The sequence below is a fragment of the Marmota monax genome, unplaced genomic scaffold (genome assembly GCF_021218885.2).
Source record: "Marmota monax isolate L192 unplaced genomic scaffold, Marmota_monax_Labrador192_F-V1.1 WCK01_AAM20220418_F8-fsc00017, whole genome shotgun sequence".
NCBI classification, from domain to species: Eukaryota; Metazoa; Chordata; class Mammalia; order Rodentia; family Sciuridae; genus Marmota; species Marmota monax.
Genome location: NW_026695241.1, coordinates 17796388 through 17817935, shown reverse-complemented (window position 1 = coordinate 17817935; position 21548 = coordinate 17796388). Strand labels below are relative to the sequence as shown.

The 21548-nt window shown below is 41.4% G+C and overlaps 1 protein-coding gene and 1 non-coding gene across 2 annotated transcripts in view; both read right to left on the bottom strand.

Annotated features, from left to right (window-relative positions):
* Positions 1 to 16095, bottom strand: part of Sptlc2 (serine palmitoyltransferase long chain base subunit 2) — a 112089-nt gene extending 95994 nt beyond the window's left edge. The window contains exon 1 of the mRNA XM_058577869.1: positions 15796 to 16095. Within this exon, the coding sequence (XP_058433852.1) occupies positions 15796 to 15924 (129 nt within the window). The 5' untranslated portion in view covers positions 15925 to 16095. The remainder of the gene's footprint in view (positions 1 to 15795) is intronic.
* Positions 1019 to 1122, bottom strand: LOC124090486 (U6 spliceosomal RNA). Its single transcript, XR_006851097.1, has one exon. It is a non-coding gene; the product is annotated as a U6 spliceosomal RNA (small nuclear RNA).
* Positions 16096 to 21548: the final 5453 nt, after the last annotated feature.

Here is a 21548-nt window from a genome sequence, read left to right as displayed (position 1 = left end):
GCGGCCCGGGTTCGATCCTCAGCACCACATACAAACAAAGATGTTGTGTCCGCCAAAAACTTAAAATAAATAAATATTATTTAAAAAAAAAAAACTGCCTGGTATGATATAGTATATCTATTTGCTTTTTACTGTCTGCCTCTCTCACTGGAACATGGATGCTGTATCCTCTAGTGCTCAGATCATGCCTAGCTCGTACTAAGGTTTCAATAAGTATTACTAGATCTATGATAACTTGAGTGTTTTTGTAAATGGGAGAAAAAAAATCTGAGTTAGTCAGCTTTTCATCACTGTGACCAAAATACCTCACAAGAATTTAAAGGAGGAAAAGTTTATTTTGGGCTCATGGCTTCAGAGGTTCAGTTTACTTACTGTTGGCCAACTTCATTGCTCGAAAGCTGTCAGCTCATAGCAGCCAGGAAGCAGAGAGCAAGAGAGAAGCCAGTTACAAGATAGTCAAGATCACACCCCCAGTGACTTACTTCCTCTAGCCATGCCCCACCTGCCTACAGTTACCATCCAGTAGTCCATTCAAATAGATTAATCCACTGATGAGGTTTCAGCTCTCATAATCCAATCATTTCATCTCTGAACATTCCTGCATGGCCTAACACATGAAATTTTTTTTTTTTTGGGGGGGGGGGTACTAGGGATTGAACTCAGAAGCACTCAATGACTGAGCCACATCTTGAGCCCCGTACTGTACTTTATTTAGAGACAGGGTCTCACTGAATTGCTTAGCGCCTTGCTTTTGTCTGATTCTGGCTTTGAACTTGCAATCCTCCTGCCTCAGTCTCCCCAGCCATTGGGATTACATGCATGTGCCACTGTGCCCAGCACATATGAACTTTTGGAGAGACACCTCACATCCTAACCATAACAACCTCTAAAGCAATAAGCTAATTGTTGATTTTTTTTTGGTATGAAAGTCACATTTCAATATTGGGTGTTACCTATTGTACCTTGAGTCTATTTTCTTAGAATATACAATTGTGAAAAAACCTTCTTAAGGTTTGCACAAAATATGGAACACTTCACAAATTTGCGTGTCATCCTTTGGGCAGGGGCCATGCCAATCTTCTCTGTATTGTTCCAATTTTAGTACACATGCTGCCAAAGTGACCAGAGTTCTTTTTGTTTGTTTTTTGTTTTGGTACTGGGGATTGAACTTAAGGGTACTTAACACTGATCCAAATCCCCAGCCCCCACCCCCGTTTTTTTTTTTTGAGACAAGGTCTCACTAAGTTGTTTAGGGAATTTGCTGAAGCTGGCCTTGAACTTGCAATCCTCCTGCTGCAGCCTCCCAAGCCATTGGGATTATATGTATGTACCACCACGTCCAGCTAACTGTTGAGTTTTGATGAAGCTAAGTGTTCAGTGTGGGTATGTGTGTGTGTGTGTGTATGTATAATATATGCATATATGTTTATATTTAACTTTTAAATTAATTATAGCATGATATTTCATATGAACTTGCTGACTGACAAAAACTAGCTCCCTAAAATGTTACAGAAATGTACAGGAAATGGACAGTGGTGGTATATATGCCGTTAAAGAAACTGTTTAGTGCTTCGTGTTTATTGTTTAGTGTTTCAGGTTTTCAGGTGGTTAAACAATAATAGGGGATGTCTAAATTTCCTTATTAGTGACAGCTTGTGAAAGGGTACAAAGAGGCCATTGAAGGTTTTGACAGTCTGGAAATGGTACAAATGCACCCCGGTACACCCCGTCACCTCCACAGTAGCTCTTTTTAATGAGTAGCAAGGCCAGGAATGACTTCTGCAGCCTCACTCCCCACTGTCTTACCAAGGGTTTAATCTGTGAAACCCAGGCAAGTGTGGCAAAGGAAAGGAAACCTACTGGCATGGACTTGTAGCCACCTCTCTTTTCTCACATTAATTTAAAAAGCCAAGAAGCAGGGCTGAGAAACCAGGCTGTGATGACTGGTTAGACTAATAATCCACCTGCTGGAGATCTGTGGATTGCATGCAGGGTAATATTCTGATTGCTTCCCTTGTTAAGTTTGGCTTTTATATAAGCAAAGAAGCAGGTTATTTCCAGCACAGCTAAATTAGTTGGTGTTAAACCTCATTTCCTAAAAACAGACATTTTCTTAGCAGAAAACAATTTCTCAAGCAGAGAAAACTTATACAATCATTTATCTCAATACAAGTGTAGCTAATAATATGAATAGCAAAAACACCTCATTTTGACTAGCAAAATAAGCTGAGAGATGAGTGGAAAGTACAATTCCAATAGTAAGCTACTCATGATTTAAAACAACCAGATTAACCCGCTAAGTCCCAAGATTTCAATTCTGTAAACATGATAAATATTCAAACATTATTTTAAAATTACTTGAAGTAGCACATTTGTTGCTCTATTTAATTTTTTTTTGTAGTTGTAGATTGACAGAATGACCTTATTTTATTTGTTTATTTTTATGTGGTGCTAAGGATTGAACCCAGTGCCTCACATATGCTAGGCAAAATGGGTTAAGCTAAAGTACCTTTAAAATAATTAGAGGAAAATCTGATCCACAGGAAATTTCAGGAATATGCCTAAAAAATATCAATAAATAAAAAAAAATGTAAAGAACCACATTCTAGTCCTAACTTTGATATTTAAATCTCTCTCTCTTTTTTTCAGTGGTATTGGGGATTGAGCCTATGCACGCTGTACTACTGAACTCCATCGGCAGGCCTTCTTATTCTGAGACAGTGTCTTGCTAAGTTGCCCAGACAAGCCTCGAACTTGTAGTCCCTCTGCTTCAGCCTCCCAGGTAGCTAGGATTAAAGGCGTGCACTACTGTGCCTGGCAACTTATTCTTTTATCTCAAAATCACATTAATATTTAAGGATAATCTCTTATTTGTATCATCAAATACTGAGTACAGTTCTTGAAATATAGATAGAAATTAAATATTTGTAGGACAAGTAAAAATTAAATGAAGTAACTATGACAATTTTGAGTTTCTTGGTGGAATAGGGCCAAGTTCCTAGAAGCTTTGACATCGGAAAATTATTTTTGCAGTTTTGAAAATGTTAAAAAAATTATATATGAGGAATCTTCATGCCTGGGAATCTAAATTAAAGGAAGAGAAGATCAAGTTGTGAGAGAGTTCCCAAGTCTAGGAGTGCTAAAGTCACGAGGTGAACCTACAGAATACTATGCCCGGTGCCTCTGTCTTCTATCCTTCCATTCTAGTTCCTCCTTCTTGGGAAAGCCAAAGTTTTTGACTAATTGCTAGATAATGTCTGTAAAAGACCTTCAGAGGCTAAAGTCAAGGTTACTTTCACCTTTAGCGGAGACAGATATGGCAAGGGGCTGAGCACCTCTATCTGAACTGCTGGGTCTGGCTGGTCTGAAAGTTAAGGGTAGTATCTATTGTGATTTCTTACAGGTGTTACCTGCTAAACACTGTAAGATTGTGTTGACTTCAAGTGCCCTTTCAGGTCAAGACCTCCAGGCTGTCCAGCACTTAGTGAATGTCCTATGCAGAAAACTGGCCACATATTTGGGTTTCTTCAAGAATTCATTGTGTTGTGCCAGCCCATACAGTTGTCATAAGCTCTGCTGGGTTTTCTCTCTTGGTAGAGTCCTGCCTAGAACAAGCCTCACGTTCATCAGCCCATGCTCAAACTCTGCAAGTACCACAGTGAGAGACAGTGGCTGGCAATGTCAGCTCCCCTATAAAAGGCTCCTTCCTCTCTGAAATTTTAGTTCATTACTGCTCATTGCTTTGCACTGAAGACAGCTTTTTAATGTCTTCAAAACTATTCCTTATTTTGAAAAACTGTTATAATTTTATCTAATTATTACTGTGAAAGTGATAGCTTGTCTCTCTCTATTAAATGACATGGAAGCAGAAAACTCAGGATCATTTTTTTGTTTTCTTTTCATTGCTACAAATGTGATATAAAAAAATATCAGTTGTTCAGATAAAATAGAAACAATTTCTTTTTTTCTTTTTCTTTCTTTTTTTTTTTTTTTTTGGTACCAGTGTGCTTAACCACTAAGCCACAACCCCACCCCCTTTTTTGAGACAGGGTCTTGCTAAGTTGTTAGGGCCTTGCTAGTTGCTGAGGCTGGCCTTGAACTTGCAATCCTTCTGTCCAGCCTCCCGAGTCCCTAGGATCACAGGTGTGTATCACTACACCTGACAGAAACTATCTCTTTTTGATGTAAGAATGAAGGTAGATGAACAGTTCTGAGTGGATGGGTATCAGGGATCTCGGAGTTGTCTTTGTTGTTCTGTCCTCTTTTAAGGTGTCTTCATTGGCATCTGCACCAGCAACCACATCTACATTCTATTCCCCAAGAAGAAAGAAAGAGAAATAAAGGGGAAACCTCTTCTGTTTTAAAGGCTATAATGTAGCAGTGGTCCACAATCTCTCTGTTCACTTTCTACTGACCAGAATTTCATAACATGGCTATTCCTGCCTGTAAAACAGACTGGGAAATATAGATTGCAGCTCAGTGTCCATGCGCTACCTAAAACTCGGAGACTCAACTACTAAAGAAAAGAGAGGCAGACTGTATACTGGGGGCCAGTTAGCAGTCTCTGCCGTATATGTTACGAAAAATAACTCTAACTAGATTTTTCCCTTAAATTGTCAAATTTTCCTGGAACTTTGTATTAAAGAATCTATTGTTGGGGCTGGGGGTGTGGCTCAAGAGGTAGCGCGCTCGCCTGGCATGCAAGCGGCGCTGGGTTCAATCCTCAGCACCAAATACAAATAAAGATGTTGTGTCCGCCGAAAACTAAAAAAAATAAATATTAAAAAAAAGAATCTATTGTTCTGTTTACTTTGTGATTTTCTTTATCATAAAAGAGCCTCCAAAGTCAGCATAAAAATATTTAATTTGTATTTTTTATTTTATTTTTTTACAGGTGGGGGTTTCTATCTTCATATGTATTAACAAGAACTCAGCAAATGGCCAATTATAGCAGGCAATCAAGATCTGATGCCCCTCACTGGTTACAGCCTAGAACCTACATATATGCCTATAACCCAACCAACTTAGGAGGCTGAGATAGGAGAATCACATGTACAAGGCCAGCCTGGGCAACTTAGTGAGACTCTATCTCAAAATAAAAAGGGCTAAGGATGTAACTCATGGTCAAGTGCTTGCCTAGCATGCCTACCCCACATAAACATGTGTGTGTGTACACACGCACATATACACACACACACACTCACACAGTCTGATGTCCCTCAATATAGAAAAATACTTATTTATAATTTTGAACCAGGTCATCCTCATCCTAGATAATAAACAACATTCCAAATGAACAAAATTGACAAAGTTGGAAAACATCTTTAAAAAATGTCTTGAAGCATAGTTTAGAGGTTATGCTAACCTGATAAAAATCCAAAAACAATATATAAAGTTTTTACAAAGATACATGAAGCAGGCTGAAGCAGTGGCTCAGCAGTAGCACACTTGCCTGGCATGTGTGAGGCACTGAGTTCAGTTCTTGGCACCACATATAAATAAATAAAGGTCTATCAGCAACTAAAAAAAAAAAAATTTTAAAAGATACTATGGACATTTAATGGAGCAAAAATGGTCTTTTTAACAAACAGAACTTAAACATTTATATGGGGGGAAAATTAACCTCAACACACTTCATACCTGATTTAAAAAATTAACACAAATAAATTCTAGGTCTATATGTAAAACACAAAATATAAAACTTTTAGAAGAAACATGGAGATAATTTTTGTGGTCTTGAGTTAGGCAAGGTTTTTTTTTTTAGATATAACACCAAAAGCCATTTGTAAAACAGAAATTCTAAGAATTTCTAAGAATAGCACCTGTATCTGTTAACATATTCAGTTGAGAGTAACTGAAACAAACTCTAGCAAAACTAAGCAAAAGTTGATTTATTGAAAGGATGACGCGTACACAAAAGAAGAAGGTGGGGAAGAATCAATGAACAAAAGTGTCTCAGAAAGGGACTGGGTTGGGGCTCTGTGGTAGAGCACGTGCCTAGCATGTGTGAGGCACTGAGTTCGATTCTAAGCACCACATACAAATAAATAAAATAAAGGTCCATTGACCAAAAAAAAGTGTTTCAGAAAGGTAGAAACTAGCAAGCTCTCAGGCCTCAACAGTAGGAGTCATGAACGTTTCTCCCAGGCGTTAATGGTCCACTGACCTCTAGACTTTCCACATCAAAATTAAATCCCCAGGACAGAGGGTTGTTGGGTCCCCTTTGACAAAGGTGTTTAACCAGTGCCAATCAGTAAGACCAAGAAACTACAGTCACAAAGCACAGATGTGACCACCAGGGGCCCCACCCTGCACAGCAAGGAGTTTTCCCAGAAAAGGGAACTGGGTGCACGCTGGGCTGCCTCTGCAAATGCAGACTCATGGAGGGCACAGACTGGAGGAGGCGGCATTACCGGCTCAGGGCATGTTAGAGGTGCAAGAAGAGCTCAGAACTGTGAGAGCCCCAGCCCAGTCCCTTTCTATGGCAGAACTGCTCTCAAGCTTCCTGACTCTGCATCTGTCACAGATCTGTCTGTTATGGGAAAATGCTACAGAGAAGGCTTAGGTGGCAAGTAAGGGCAATAACTGCCCTGTGGACATCAGTGCCCAGTGTGCACAGGATGCCCCTTAACTGACATGTTCCTCAATTCTCTGTTTTGAGGCTGTCAGCAGGAAAATGGTCATGCCAAACTATATGTGAGTTCTACAGCTAGGTTTGAAAACACTTTCTAGTCTAGTCTACATGAGCTACGTATGTGAGCTCCCTGATCTTCAAAATTTGCCTGCTGAAAAGGGAGGAGACACTTCATGAGTTCAGAGCATGGAATAGCTTGTGTGATCTGCACAAAGCTCCAAAATATTCTCTCTAGTATGTGTGGTATGCAGTAGGGAGAGGCCACGATATATCAGTAAAATTCCAAGAGAAGACCAGCCTATGCAACCAACTCTCAAGAGATGAAAACTATTATCATCACATGTCTAATTTAAATTCTCAAAAATTACCAGTAAACTCTATATTGCCACTTGTAATGACATAGTTCAGACAAACCTAAATATAACCCAAGCTCTTCCAAGTGATTAACTACTGACCCTGGGCCAGTTATTCAGTAGTCTGACTTCAGTCTTCTTATCTGTAAAATGGGGGTACTATTTACCTACCAAGGCTCTTGTCAAGAGTCGATGAAGAGGGCTGGGGATGTGGCTCAAGTGGTAGCGTGCTCGCCTGGCATGCACAAGGCACTGGGTTCGATCCTCAGCACCACATAAAAATAAAATAAAGATGTTGTGTCCATGAAAACTAAAAAATAAATATTAAAAAAAAAAATTCTCTCTTAAAAAAAAAAAAAAAAAAAGAGTCGATGAAGAGGGATGGGGTTGTGGCTCAGTGGTAGAGCCCTTGCCTGACATGTGTGAGGCACTGGGTTCAATTCTCAGCACCACATATAAATAAATGAATAAAATAAAGGTTCATCAACAACTAAAAAATACATATTAAAAAAATATTCTATGAAGAAACCAGGAGAGGGCCTGGCACACAGCAGGTTTGCAGCAAATGATACCTATTACTACTATCTATCTGGTTTCTTGTCACCCAAAGGCACTGCCTACCCTCCTTCAGGAAACAGCCTGTCTCCCTGAGCTCCTCTCACACCACTTCCTCCTAACCAGGTTTTCACAATCCACCTTCCCTAGCAGCTTGTGTGCTGCATCTGTGTGTCTTCTCCCAGGAACAGAGATTCTCTAGTCTTCATCTCTGCTACCTCCTCTTCTGACTTAATGCCCTCTGCTATCTTCTTTACCAATGGCTTCAACTACCACCTATTCCTTCAATCTCCTGAGTTCCATTACATACCAGGTACAAAATAAATAGTAAAATCTCAAATGTTGGCCTTAGGGGCTTACCAATTAGGTAGAAAGAGGCTTATTTAGACTAATTCAAAATCATCACATGTAAAAAGTCACTACGTTGTACAATAGTTCCTAATCTTTTCAGATCACAAAATTGTTGAATATTTCCCTAACCTCAATATGTGTTGTTTGGAGGAAGGCTAGATCATACCCATAGTCTCAGTACCACTCCATGTCTTACTATACTTAGAAATTATCAGAAAGCAGAGGACTGATTTACAACAGAACACATTAAAAAATGAACACCTTGGACCAGGCGCAGAGGCACATGCCTGTAATCCCAGTGGCTCAGGAAGCTGAGGCAAGAGGATCATGAGTTCAAAGTCAGCCTCAGCAAAAGCAAGGCACTAAGCAACTCAATGAGACCCTACCTCTAAATAAAATTTAAAAAATAGGGCTGGGGATCTGGCTCAGTGGTCTAATGCCTCTGAGTTCAATACCCAGTATCCCCTCTGCTTAAAAACGAACACTTTGAAATTCAGTTGGTATATTAAAAGTACTGCAAAAAGCACAGAACAATTAAGACTGAGGATTTTTTTTACCATTTAACTACCCCTATAACTAAATCCTCTTTAAAACTAAATATTTTTTTTTGCAACACCATAGGTGGAAATAAGAATCATTTTAAATTTGAGTGAATATGTATATGCAGATTTTTGAGAAAAGAGAAAAATAGTCTGAAATTGGACTCAGGTTCATTGGCTATTGTTGAATAATACACCTCAAGAATTAAACCTAATTTGGATTTTTTTTTAAAAAGGATTGAGTGTTTATTATGGCTATTTTCTTTTTTAAGTTTTTTACTTGTTTAGTTATACAGAACAGTAAAGTGTATTTTGACATATCACATATACATGGAGTGTAACTTCCCATTCTTGTGATTGTACAGGATGTGGTCACACTGGTCGTGTATCATATATGAACACAGGAAAGTTATGTCGGATTTGTTCTACTGTCTTTCCCATTCCCATCCCCGCTCCCTTCCCCCAACTCTGCCCTGTCTAATCCAGTGAACCTCCCCTTGCTGCTCACTGTGAGTCAGCATCCACATATCAGAGAGAACATTCGGCCTTTGGTTTTTGGGGGGATTGGCTTAAAGGTCACCTACTTACCCACAAATGCCAAAATTTCATTCTTCTTTATGGCTGAGTAATATTCCATTGTATATATGTACCATTATTATGGCTACTTTCAAAGAAAGTTTGAATGTGATTCTAGTATCTTTGAAGTTCTGTGTATTTCCTGACATGCCCTGAAGGGTGACAGGGGAACTACTGCAGGAGGGAAGAAGCAAGTCCAAGATTTTCCCACCCTGTTATAGGGAAAAAGGGACCAGCAAAAGGCCTAAGTTTTTTTCTTCATATAAGTAAAATGCATATTCCTCCCATTATAACTGTAAGTAGTATTTTATGTAATAGATATTGTCATATTCTAGGAATGGCCTATAACATATATGTTTCCTTAACCAGGTTGCAAACATTTTCCACTGTTAATAGCTGAATAAGAGGCTGGGGATGTGGCTCAAGAGGTAGCGCGCTCGCCTGGCATGCATATGGCCCGGGTTTGATCCTCAGCACCACATACAAACAAATATATTGTGTTCGCAAAAAAAAAAAAAAAAAAAAAAAAATAGCTGAATAAACTGGGCATGGTGGCACATGACTGTAATCCCAGCGGCTCAGGAGGCTGAGGCAGGAATATCACAAGTTCACAGTCAGCCTCAGCAATGGCCAGGCCCCAAGCAACTCAGGAGTTGAGTGCCCCTGAGTAAAAGCTAAAAACTCTAACCTCAAAGAAATGGAAAGTAGAATGAAGGTTACAAGAGGCCCAGGGAAAAGTGGGAAAGAGAAGGAGCAGAGGTTGATAAACAGGTTCTAAGTTAGGCAGAGAGGTTCTGGTGTGCTATAGGGTACCTAAAGAAAACAATGCACTGTGTGTTTCAAAAAGTTAAAAGAAATGATTTTGAGTTTTTACCATAAAGGAATGATGGCTAGGTGCAGTGATGCATGCCTATAATCCCAGTAGCTAGGGAAGCTGAGGTAGGACGACTGTGAGCTCAAAGCCGCCTCAGCAATTTAGCAAGGCCCTAAGCAAGACTCTGTGTACAAATAAAATATGAAAAAGGGCTGAGGATGTGGCTCAGTGGTTAAGCACCAAAAAAGAAAAGAAATGATGTTTGAGGAGATAGGTATACTTAACCTGATTTAAACATTATATGGTACCCCATTAAGTACAGAATTTTTATGTTTTTATGTATCAGTTAAAAAGTAAATTTTAAGGGCTGGGGATGTGGCTCAAGCGGTAGCGCACTCGCCTGGCATGCGTGCGACCCGGGTTCGATCCTCAGCACCACATACAAACAAAGATGTTGTGTCCGCCGATAACTAAAAAATAAATATTAAAATACAAAAAAAAAAAAAAAAAAAGTAAATTTTAAGCTGGGCACAGTAGCACACATCTGTAATCCCAAGTTCAAAACCAGCCTCAGCAAAAACAGGGCCCTAAGCATCTCAGTGCGACCCTGTCTCTAAATAAAATACAAATTAGGGCTGGGGGTGTGGCTCAGTGGTTCAGTGCCCCTGAGTTCAATCTCCAGTACTCCCCAAAAAATAAATAAATCTTAAAATAATGAATCCCCCAAACAAGGATTAATGTGTTAAGGTCCAGGGGAATACTTATTATGTCTATAATCAGAAATAAAAATAATTTTAAAACAAAAGGAAAAACAGCTGACTCAAACTTCATAATGGGTCATCAAAGTAGTCTTAAAGATAGCAAATGTAAATTTTCTGAGATTAAGTGGGTCAAGAGAAAAGGAGTTTTCTAATCATCACAAACTTCAAGTTTTATTATAGAAGGTTTCTTAGAAACTATTCAGAAGGCCAATGACTTTTGAGGTCACAAACCATTTATTTAATCTAGTGAGGCACATCCACTCAGCATGCAGACACTGCCTCTACCCATCCCTCTCAATTGCCTATTCTACCAATAAACACTGCTGCTTTCTTTGAAAAACTGAACCTAACTGAACCAACCAATTAGCCCTCTCGATGAATGCACTATGAGCTTATAGGGTACCTGGGCCCTCCCCCCAAAGTGGGCAAGTCTGCCCTTGCTGAACATCCAAGTTTTAAAATGCTACCTTAAAAACAGTTACCTATTTTCCCCAAGAATTCTTACTAGAGAGAATTTTGAATACCACAAATTACTAGAATCTTTCAGAACTAACTAGTGAAAATCAAATGTTCTTCCACTTGAAGCAAAAAAGTATTTAAAACAAAAATTCTTATTCCTAGGTCTAAGTAGTTACATTGTTTCTGAAAAACCTGGAGGCCTTCAGGGCTTCTTATCAGGCCCTGCCAAACCTGAGCAGGTAGAATGGCCACTCCAGCTACTCCTCCTGTTTCTGCCCCGACTCAACTTCTTTCCTCAACTACTATCACATTAATTCCCCAGTTACAGTTTCCCTTCAATGGAAACAAAAGCTAGTAGCTATTTAGTAAACCACCCTTCATTAGTTATTTTTTTGACTTCCTCTAAGAAGCAGGACCAACACTTTGTTCTTTCTACTTTGCCCGTCTTGCTATTTAAAATAATGTGTGGGGTGCAGTGGCGCACCCCCGTAATCCCAGTGGCTCTGGAGGCTGAGGCAGGAGGATTACAAGCAACTTATGGAGGCCCTAAGCAACTCAGTGAGACCCTAGGGCTGGGGATGTAGCTCAGTGGTTAAGTGCCCCTGGGTTCAACCACTAGTACTAAAAAAAGAAAAGAAATCTTGTGCTCCAGTGCCTCCTTGAGATAGAATCCTACTTATTCTAGTGACTCTTATACTTCTAAGATATCATTAAAATAATTCCCAATAGAAGAAAGTTCAAAACTGTCTCAAAGGCAGATAATATCTTTTCCTTTCATACTAGTTAACTGATTGAGAAAGGTAAAATGAAAAGTCCTTTTTGTTTGTTTGAGATGGGGTCTCTCTAGCTGTGATGCCCAGCCTGGGCTGGGTGAAGCTCCAGCGTCAGTTTCCCAAGTAGCTGGGCTTACAGGTGTGCTCCATAGTACACAACTTGAAAAGTCGTTTTTTTTCCTTCTAGTAAAATTTTTCTTTTTTCTTTTTCTTTTTCTTTCTTTCTTTTTTTTTTTTTTTCCAGTGCTAGGATTGAACCCTGGGATGTTCTACCACTGACAGATATCATTAGTTCATTTTAATTTATTTTTTTGAGTCCAAGTCTTGCTAAATTGCTCAAGGTGGCCATAAACTTGCAATCCTGCTTCAGCTTCCGGAGTCACTGGAATTACAGACATGCACCACCACTCCCAGCATTGGGAGTGCTGCTAACATGGAGTTTTAAAACAAACAATCAGGAAAATTATTTTACTTCAGGTACAACCAAACCATGTCATTTATTTAAGGAAATGTTAAATTTACAGAAACTCTTGGTGATTAAGATTACTGGAAAAATGTAACTTACCGTTGAGAAAATTTCCTCAAATCCTCTGAAGTCTTTAAAAATAAGACAGAGCTGAGCACAGTGGCCTGTAATCCGAGCCGGCGGCTCTGGAGGCTGAGGCAGGAGGATGGTGAGTTCAAAGTGAGGCACTACACAACTCAGTGAGACCCCCATCTCTGATAAAATACAAAACTGGGCTGGGGATGTGGCTCAGTGGTTGAGTGCCCCTGAGTTCAATCTCCAGTATCCAAAAAAAAAAAAGGCGGGGGGAGAATAAAAATAAGACAGAATTCTCGGGCTCGGGATGTGGCTCAAGTAGTAGTGTGATCACCTGGCATGCGTGAGGACCTGGGTTCGATCCTCAGCACCACAATAAAATAAAGATATTGTGTCCATCTAAAACTAAAAAATAAATAGTTTTTTAAAAAGACAGAATTCTGTATCAAGATTCATTTAGTAAAGTCCTACAAAAAGAATTACATAAAACCCCAAGGTTCTTTCTTTCCTCTTTTTTTTGTACTGGGTTTGAATTCAGGAGCACTTAACCACTGAGCCACATCCCCAGCCCTTTCTTTTTTTGTATTTTACTTAGAGACAGGGTCTCACTGAGTTGCTTAGTGTCTCACTAAACTGCTAAGGCTGGCTTTGAACTTGCAATCCTCCCAATCCTCCCAATCCTCCTGGATCCTCCTGTCCCCACTTCTTGAGTGGCACTGTGCCCTACCCAAAGGTTCTTTCTAATTAGAATTCTGTCAAAGTTTTTCAAAAGCTAATTGTCACCCTTTACCTCAAAATCTGATTCTCCTCCCAATCATCTGAATGGAAAAAATCACTGCTTTACTATTTAGCTCTTCTGAAAACTACTGACATTGCTAAACAGTAATGTCTGATTGTTTTCAAACGCCTTCCTTTAACACCATCTATTTAAGTACACTCAACCTGAATCTAAGAGTTGACATTTTAGCATATGCATCCATCTCAGAAGCATATTCTAGAGTATGTGGAAATCTTAAGTTTGTAACTTCTCTCCTGCTTATTAAAAGACAAATATTAGGTTATGTGAGGAAATGCATTTATCTCTACCATATTACACTACATATTATATTTAATAAAAAATCGACACACACCTATATGCCTAACATCTTTTTTTTTGAGTTCAAGGATTAAACTCAGGGGCACTCCACCACTGAGTCACATCTCCAGCCCTACTTTGATTTTATTTAGAGACAGGGTCTCACTGAGTTGCTTAGCTCCTCACTTTTGCTGAGGCTGGCTTTGAATTTGCAATCCTCCTACCTCAGCTTCCCAAACCGCTGAGATTAACAGGCGTGCACCACTGCACCCGGCTATGCCAAACATCTTATATGTACTGTGAGACATGGTTGGCAAGATTTCCTCCAGAACATAAGGAAATACAGGTAGTGGTTTCAGTCTCTGTAACTGAACAAAAACAACTTTAAAATATTTTTAATATACTCTATTGCTCTCAATAAGTTACCAAGATCTGTCTTCTGCATAAGAGAAAGAATGAAAAAAAAAAAAAAAAACTCAAACAATATGCCTCTATATGAATGTGCAGATCTACAGGTCTGAAGTCTGTTTTTAAGACTCTGGAAAACAGTTTTCTAGAGTGGACATTGCAGCTCTTAGAGCATTCCATTAGACCATTCTTCCAAATGCCACCCATGTGCCTTGAGGGAAATTGTTCACTAAAGTATGTTCCCAAAATTCCATAGGATGTTACAGTCACAGATTTTTCATTAGTAACTTGACACTCCTTCACCTTATTAGTTGGGAACCTCTGAAGAAATATCATGCCTACAAATGCTAAATTAAGATATTATGGAAAGGGAGGAATTGCATTGACTATTTAATCAGAATATAGCTCCTGATGACTGAAAAGAACACTCAAATATACAGCACCTCTAACATGTGAACAGTTTTCTCTTGACTTCTTTTTCCTCCCTCACTCATTCAACTGTGAAGTGTTTTCTAACTCCAACTGTTAAACTTCCCTATTACATTCTATACCACACCAATTTTGTCTTATTAGTCATTTATATTGCTAGGAAAACAACAAATTCTTCCACCACTTGTTTTTTATCACACCCTCTTTCACAAAATTATTTCTTAAAAAGTGAAAACTCACCTTTTGAATCTGTGTACCTCTCTATCTTGACATCTTACAAATTCATGGGAATCAAGTCTTTTTCACGTATTCTCCACCCTCTCCCACATAGTCTCAGTATCTCAACTGACCTGGAGAAATGCTTTTTTGTTTGTTTGTTTGTTTCACACCAAACAGTAACAGGCCTATCCATCACAGCTACTACTGTTGGGGGGTGGGGGTTACCAAATATTTATGTTAAGGCCAAATTAAGATATCCCATCAAAAACTCCAACAGTCACACTGCTGCTAAAGAAAACAGGGTACTTAAAAAAATTTTTTTTTCTTTAACATCTGAACAAGACTTATAAATACTAAAATCAATTAAATTATCACAACACTCTCTTCCAGTCACATTAATCTTGCATCTTTTTAACCAGCTCATTTTTTAAGAACACTTTTCAGCAGAAGAGGCAGCCCTGAGAATTGGAAGGTTGATAATAAGTAATGTGAATTCAGAACTTTTCAAAATATTTTAGAACTGCCTGAACCTGGTTGATGATTCAACCTTGATTAATTAGTATAGAGATTCATCACAAGTTAGCCAACAATCCCCTGTGTGATGGCACTTCTGCTAGGTCAAAAGGATCACCTAATTCAACCCGGAGCGTGGGGGGGGGGGGGTGTCTCACCTCCACAGGCAGAGTAAAAAGATAATGCTTTCTAGGCATCGGAGCAGGTTCACTGCCAGGTCCATGGTCCACTGTCCTGCTAGTGGAAGAAGTCTAGAATATGGTAGGAAGACACTGGGTGTGTTTCCACCTGGCACCATCTCCTAACTTTCTTTGCCTCCTAAGGACCCCAAGGGTGGTTTTCCTTGGGCGGTTGCAGGATTCTTATTAAAAGGACGCAACTACCTCGTGGGTTTGAGGAGGAAACCTCGGGTGAAAAATACAGGAGCCCTTGCGCAGATCCTGCTTGGGTCCGAAGGGTCACTGACAGCCTCCCCTGGGGAGCCGCCCGCACTTCTGGCGGGATCAGGCAGAGGGAGGAACCGCGGGCTCGCAGCGGAGCTCAAGCCTCGGGGGGAGGGGAAGACCTTCAGGCGCGCAGGGATGGGGAGCCCCGCGCCGCCCTTGAGCCTCGGGGCTTGGGGAGGCCGGGTCAGCGCGCGGACACGGCCGCCAGCACACCTGAGCCGCGCCCAGCCCGGCAGTCGGTCACCGCGACCTCGCCCTGCCCGGCCGCCCCCTGGGCCCGCCCGACGTCAGCTCGCGGGGTCCCGGCCCACCGCCCCCGACCCGACCCGGTCGCCAGGTCCCATCGTACCTGACCAGCAGCGGCGGCGGCGGCGGCGGCGCTGCTCCTCACGTACCCGTTCCGCACTTCCCCGTTCGCCACGCAGCCGTTCGCGCGCGCTGGGCGGCGGCAGCAGCAGCCTCCCGGTTCCGGCCGCATCTTACGGGCAGCACCAGGCGCAAGGAAGGCTCTGTAAGCAGCGGCGGCAGCTCCGACTCCCGCTCCGCACCGCACCCACCTCCCCGAAACCGGAAATGGCTGCAGCGCCGCCGCCAATTCCCGGTGCGGCCGTCACACGGAGGTGGGGCCCGCTCTCCGGAGGACGCGACTCGCCCAAGGCCGGGTGATGAAGGGGGACCCGGGGAGGGGCCGAGCCGCGCAGGGACGAGGGCCTGACGGCGGCTGGCCAATCCGGAGGAGGAGGAGGCGGACCTGTGCGGCTTCCCAGCCAATCACGGGTGAGAGCAGCGCGGCTCTCCCGCATAGAGGGGGCTTCTCTAGAAGGGACTGGTGGACCTGGCACCTGATTGGAGACCCAAGCCAGGTCGTGTAGGGCTTGGCAGCCTAATGGTCCAGACTAAGGAGGAGGCGGAGTCCAGGAAAAAGTAACCAATGAGAGTGTGAGGAAAGAAAAAGGGGCTGAACCTGTCGCTAGAGCGGGTTCCCTGGTTCTCCCAGACAGGTGGTGCCCTCTCTGCCATTGCCTCCTGGGAAGTAGAATCCCAGCCCAAGACAGGCAGCTCATTATTTCATTAGCAAATCCCCCTGTGGGTGTTAATAGAATAGCCTTTTTGACAATCTCTCACCATTCTTCAATATGCAACACACGTAACACATTTCTTAAGTAATAATTCAGATGTCTCTTCTTGTGCCCTTCACGTTTGTCCCTGTCAGGGTTTTCCCCACTTCCTTTTAAAGACTTCTTGAAAATCAGGAAACCTGGGCTGTGGATATGGCTCAGTGGTAATGTCTGCCTGGCTTGCATGAGGCCGTGGGGATTCAAAAAATAAATGAAGAAAGAAAATCAAGAAACCTTTCAACTCTGTCAACTAGACACTAAAATTTGAATATTTAACCACTTTGGGAATCAAATTTCTTGAAAACGGAGTTAATACTTTCTGCCTCACAGACTCATTGCTAGAATTATATTAGTAAAGTGTTATGCATCAAAATATCTTACCCAGTCTAGGAGCATGGTAAATATTATTTTCTAGCTCTTTTAGTTCTGTCTTTGTAGAGTGGGTTAAAAAAAGAAGAAGAAGAAGAAGTTTGATCTACATTACAGCAAGAGACTTTCAGTTACCCATAAAGAATTTAGTGTCAAGTTAAAGAGTATAGACTCGAGTCAGTCTGGGTTTCAATCCTGGCTGTGCCATTACTAGCTGACTGACCTCTATTTGTCTTCCTCTGTTCAGTGGGGATAATAATAGTTGTCATCAGGATCTAATGAGTTAATACATGTAAGGTGTTTTGCATAGGACCTAGCAATTAGGAAGCATTCATTAAGTGCTGGTTATTATTAATTGCTGACTGCACCTCATAGAGTCCCTGCATTTCCCCCCTACTCTCCTGGAGCTTTAGAAACAGGTTGACAAGGAATCAGTTTTGCTTGGGGAACTGAACAGTAAGAGCAGGTGGGGAAGACACCTATTTGAATGGACAAACATTAAGATCCTGAAGTGAACATAGTCTATGGATTAGGGTAAAAAAAAAAGAATATTATGCACCATGAAACTGACATTCCAGGGAGAGACAAGTGCACATATAAAGAAAACAATAAAAGGCTGACCCAGGCCAGGAGGAACTGGGTGACAGGACTTCTGGTGAGGAAGGATGGATGACAGTGGCAAGTCAAATTTCCACATAGCAAGTTTTCAGGGCAGGAATCTGTTGGAAGCAGGAGCAGGACCTAAGAGATTTTATTGAAGCTTAGATAATGAGCTGAATGAATCTTGAGAAGGCTTGAGAGGATGATACAGACCGAGATGGATCTTGAGGATTAGCAGGATTTGGAAAACAAGAACTGAGAAGGAAAGGGAGGGTGTTCTAGAGAGAGGGTACCTTCAAAAGCTCAAGTGCAGAGGATGGAAAGAGCAAAGTCTGAACTGGAGCCTAAGAAGAGTAAAGGTACCTGGCTAGATTAGAGGGATCCTGTTAGCCAGTCCCACCTTCCTGAAGGGAGGACTCCAGCTCCTTATCTTGTTCTGCCACTTACTCATCATGTGTGGTCTTGATCCAGTCATGTATACCCAGCCCTGGTTTCCTCACTCATCTTCTGAAGTTAATACCTGTGCTACTTACCTCACAAATGATAGGATTGCTCCATATGCCATTGCTAAATCGAAAAATGGATGTCTCAGTAGGCAGTAGGAAACACTCCAGGCTCCAGGCTTCCTTATGTGAAAGGTGCCTCATCATCCTAACTTTATAGAATTCATATGCAAAGTTCTGTGCTGGACACAAGAAACATAATTCTCCTCTTCCTTCAAGGTTCCTCAAGCCACTTTAGCTACAAAGCCTTTCTTGAATGTCAGCCTCCCTATAACATTAGGAGGTTGAAGTTCAAGGCGTCCATTACAAGAAGATAGAACCTAGGAATAAAAAGGACAAACAACAATACTTTGGAATGCAAGTTAAAGGAGAAGCTCTCCTGTATAGCAACAGGGATTGCTTCCTAGAAGAGAAATGAAATGAAAGAAACCAGGCATTTCACAGGGGGAGTAGCCAGCCTGCACTATCAGACTATCAGATAGGAGTTTTGGTTGCACACAGTGCAAGTCAACTTTCGCTGACTGACATGGAAGATAATTCACTGGAAGGTTATCGGCAGCTCAGAGACTTGCCTGAAGCTCCAGAAGGCCAGGCAGCAAGGACCACAACAAGGCTTTGTGGCAGGAACTCTGCTGAGCAGGTTCAATTACTTCCACCCAGCCCTTCCCTCCTTGGGTGGCTTGGTCAGGGGTCAGAGTCCTGCGGAGAGCATCTGATTGACTGAATTAGGTCACACCACACAGGCACAGACAGAAGAAGGATATGGCTCCTTCACTTTCACTGGTAGAAGGGACCTACCAACATCACCCTCCAAGAAGAGGATACACAATGAGGAGAGGTGATTTCCCAAAAGGAAATTGGGGACCAAATAGAAAAAAGGAATGGACACCCAACAAGCAAAAATGATGAATGCCCACTTTATCTGTAAGACCGAAGAAGAATCACAGGATAAAAAGTGCCCTTTAGAAGTGATCTGCTTCTGTCAACACCAGAGCTAGACCACTCAGAGCTACTTTCTGATCCTGACTCTGAGACCTTCATTTAGTCTTCTCTTTTCAAACTTCCCATGCTTCATTCATTCATTTCTCTATTTTGGTCACTCACTTAACAAATATATAAATTTTTTTATTTTGCTGAGCATCCTGTCAGATAACACAACTTCAAGGATAAGCAGAAAGTATAGGGTCTCTGCCCTTATGGAAATTTCAGTCTTCATTTACAAGAAATGAGTCTGCTATTTCCTTTTCATTATTACTAATCTAATACAACCAGGGAAAGAGACTACTGCTCTCCCTGGAATTCTGACCCCATTTTTGCAGAAAAACCTTAGATAATGTTTTTCGATCATTTTCGGCAGTAATATTTTTATCCACAAAACTGGACAGGCCCTGGAACAAGAGCTAAGAATTGCATTATTATTGGGAGGACTGAGCTATTTAAAGGAATGATTGCATGCAAATATGAAACTTTAAAAGGAATAATAGGAGCTGGGAATGTAGCTCAGTGGCAGAACACTTATCCATCATGCATGAGGCTCTGGGTTCAATCCCCAACACTGCAAAAAGAAAATAAAAAAGAGGGATCATAGTTTCTGATTACGCACCTACTGGGTGCCTGCTGAGCATCCACTAGAGCAATTTTAATCTGTGTCTAATAAGGCATCTGCAATAGGTGCTCTGTAGTAAGATAGGTGAGCACTCCAGGAATTGGCTAGAACCTGTGTCTCAATGGCAGGTCTCTGCCCTTGTGTTTCCTCTGCTCCAGAAACACCTCTGAGCTTCCAACTGAACTGCCTCACCCTACACTGCCACCCTGAATTTCCTGTGGGCACTCATCCAGCTGAATGTTGCAATTATCTGAGGTTCTGTTTCAGGAAGTGAACTTTTGCTTCTGGCTCCAGGAAGGAGAAAAAGGGGTGGTGATCGAGATAACAATTATGATAATAGTGGTAGTGTTAGGATGTTAGGATTCTGACTTGCAGTTTTGAAACTGAATTCAAAATGAATTTATAAAAGAAGATTTATTGGTTTCTAAAAAACAAAAAGGCCAGGGGCACATCTGACTGTTTCCCTGTATCCCAGTGAAGTCATTAGGAATTTGTCTTCATCCTTGGTTTGGTGTCCCTCGCGGTTGACTTTCTTGCCATATTGGCTGTCACCACATGATGACATGTTACATAGCAAGCAAGCTTGCCATGAGTAGCTTTAAAATCTTAGCCAAGGTGCCAGACACAGTGGTGCAACTCTGTAATCCCAGCAGCTCAGAGGCAGGAGGATTGCAAATTCAAAGCCAGCCTCAGCAACCTAGAAAGGCCCTCAGTAACTTAGCAAGATCCTATCTCAAAATTAAAAATAAAAAGTTTGGGGATGTGGCTCAGTGGTTAAGTGCCTCTGGGTTCAATCTCCAGTAACCAAAATAATAATGATGATGATGTTAAAAATCTCATCCAAGGCGCTGCGGGTGTAGCTCAGTGGTAGAGTGCTTCCCTAGCATGTGGGAGACCCTGGGTTCCAGCCTGGCATCACAAAAAACAAAAACAACAAAAAACTCAGCCAGGAGACAGTCCTTTTTTTTGGTAATCCCCCCTGAGGTGGACTCCCATTGCCTCAGATGGATGTTGAATTGATTGGTCAGGCCTGAATCTTGTACCTACCCACTCCACCAATTTGAGGCCAGTGCTTTCCCAATTGGAAGAGATGGGTATTGTTACCATATAAAAGTGGTAGGCAGCTATAATTAACACAGGACCATTTTACTGACCATATTGGATATGATGACAGTAAGAAGCAGGAAGTAGGGATGCATAGAAGATTCTCAGCATTTTAGGCAATGTTACAGGGAAAAAACTCACTCTCTTTCCCATCACTCTTTTTGTATTTACCTGGCTATGCTATATATTCTTAGATTTTAAAAATGACATCTTTTAGGGCTAGGGATGTGGCTCAAGTGGTAGCGTGCTCGCCTAGCATGTGTGAGGTGCTGGGTTCGATTCTCAGTACCACATAAAAATAAAGACATTGTGTCCACCTAAAAAAAAAAAACAACTAAAAAATAAATATTTTTTTAAAAAATGACATCTTTTAAAGCATAACACCTTTTATTTCAATCCTGATCAATGTTTTCCATGCTGACCAATCTATGCCCACATTTTAGCTGGTTGCTTCTGCACTGTCCATTCCACTTTTCCTTCATGGGTTAGTATGTATATATGTATGCATGCATGTATTTATTGGTAGCTGGGCTTGAACCCAAGGGCACTTAGCCACCGAGTTACATCCCCAGCCCTTTTTATTTTTTATTTTGAGAGTCTTGCTAAATTGCTTAGGGCCTCACTGAGTTGCTGAGGTTGGCTTTGAACTTGGGAACCCCCTAGCTAGCTGGGATTGCACCACCACACCGAGAGTAATATTTATTTATTTAAAAATGAGTTAACTTTGCCCAAACTATTGCCACAGAAATGAGCTCAGGAATTTGTTGATTCAATGATGATTAATGATCAGGGGAAAGAAACC